This window comes from Schistocerca cancellata, chromosome 4 (genome assembly GCF_023864275.1).
Source record: "Schistocerca cancellata isolate TAMUIC-IGC-003103 chromosome 4, iqSchCanc2.1, whole genome shotgun sequence".
NCBI lineage: Eukaryota > Metazoa > Arthropoda > Insecta > Orthoptera > Acrididae > Schistocerca > Schistocerca cancellata.
Genome location: NC_064629.1, coordinates 556,983,638 through 556,985,175, shown reverse-complemented (window position 1 = coordinate 556,985,175; position 1,538 = coordinate 556,983,638). Strand labels below are relative to the sequence as shown.

Sequence of the window (1,538 nt, the reverse complement as noted above, 5' to 3'; positions counted from 1 at the left end):
TACGTACTTTTCTTTATAGCATTCATTACGTATCCTGTTTCAGACCTCACGCCAGCCTGCGTGAGTTTAAGCGCGTGCCTTTCGGCTTCCTCTCATTTAGTCTTGTCTAGACACAACAATTAGAAACATGGGCACACAATTATATGCAACAGATAGTCAACAACGATGTGCAACTAGATTCGTTGATAGATAAAAACATCAATGTTTCGAGTGAAAGTAGATGGAATTTTTAGCAAGATGATGAAACGTGAATTTACAGATTCTCACTGGGATGATGATGTAACTCACACTGAAGAACTAAATTTGCCCTCAGTGTTCGACCCAAAACCATCTGTAAACTTTGCTTTGGCAGACAATGAACTTGTGTATTTTGAAAAATTATTTGACGATTCGATGATACAACAGATCTGCTTTCAAACAAATTTCTATGCCAAACAGAAGAATTGTGCACAGTGGAGGGAACTCACAGTTCAGGAACTAAAAGTTTTTTTGGGTATGATCATCCATCAATTACCTGAAGCAGCCAGTTGCTGGAGCTCAGACCCATATCTAAATGTAAATGCAGTATCGAATGTTATGACACTTGCTCACTATAAGAAAATAATAGAGAACCTTCAATGCAATGATAATTTGTTTCAGCCAGCAGCAAACGATCCTGGTTATGACAAGTTGTACAAAATCAGACCACTTATCTCAGCCCTAAACAAAAACTGTTCGAAAGTATATCATCCTTCTACTTCACTTGCAGTTGATGAGTCAGTGGTTGCATTCAAAGGAAGAACAAGCCTGAAACAGTACATGCCCATGAAACCTGTAAAAAGAGGTTACAAAATTTGGTGCCTTGCTGATGCAAACACAGGTTTTATTTCAAATTTTGATGTCTACACAGGTAAATCTGCTGCCAGTAGAGGGGAATTCAAAGATTGCCAAATGTGTGAAAGAGTAGTGCTGGAACTCTGTAAACCATTTTTTAATTCCAATAGAACTGTGGTTTTTGATCATTTCTTTTCAACATTTAGACTAATGAAGGAACTGAGAAAACGGGGGCCTTATAGCTGTGGTACCGTCAGAGGATACAGAAAAGGTCTACCTCCATGTTTTGCGAGTAAATTACGAAGTCTAAACCATGGAGAGTTTACATTTGCTGTCAAATCTGGTGTTGCTGCTGTTAAGTGGCAAAATAGCAAAGCAGTCTGTCTCAGCAGTCTGTCTCCTTTCCACTGCACATACTCCTAAAGATGTTGTATTCATCAAAAGAAAATTGAAAGATGGATCCACAATCAGCATTTCATGTCCTGAAGTAGTACATGTTTATAATAGTTCTATGGGTGGAGTAGATCGTTTTGACCATCTACGAGAAAGTTATATGGTTGGCAGGTGATCAGTAAAATGGTGGCACCGACTATTTTATTTTTTTGTTAACTTAGCCATCGTCAACTCTTATGTACTATTTCGACTGTCAACACGAAACGCAAACCAGCTTTTATTTCGAATGAGACTAGCAAGGCAGTTGATAAATGGATTTTCATCAAGAATGA

At 38.2% G+C, this 1,538-nt stretch overlaps 1 protein-coding gene across 1 annotated transcript; it reads left to right on the top strand.

Annotated features, from left to right (window-relative positions):
- The first annotated feature begins 237 nt into the window (after nucleotides 1-237).
- LOC126184321 (piggyBac transposable element-derived protein 4-like) lies at nucleotides 238-1,236 on the top strand. The gene has a single exon (XM_049926697.1). The coding sequence runs from the start codon at nucleotides 238-240 to the stop codon at nucleotides 1,234-1,236; it is 999 nt and encodes a 332-aa protein (XP_049782654.1).
- The last annotated feature ends 302 nt before the right edge of the window (nucleotides 1,237-1,538 follow it).

Coding starts and splice junctions, on each gene's coding strand:
- LOC126184321 (XM_049926697.1), top strand. CDS start 238: ATGATGAAACGTGAATTTACAGATTCTCACTGGGATGATGATGTAACT.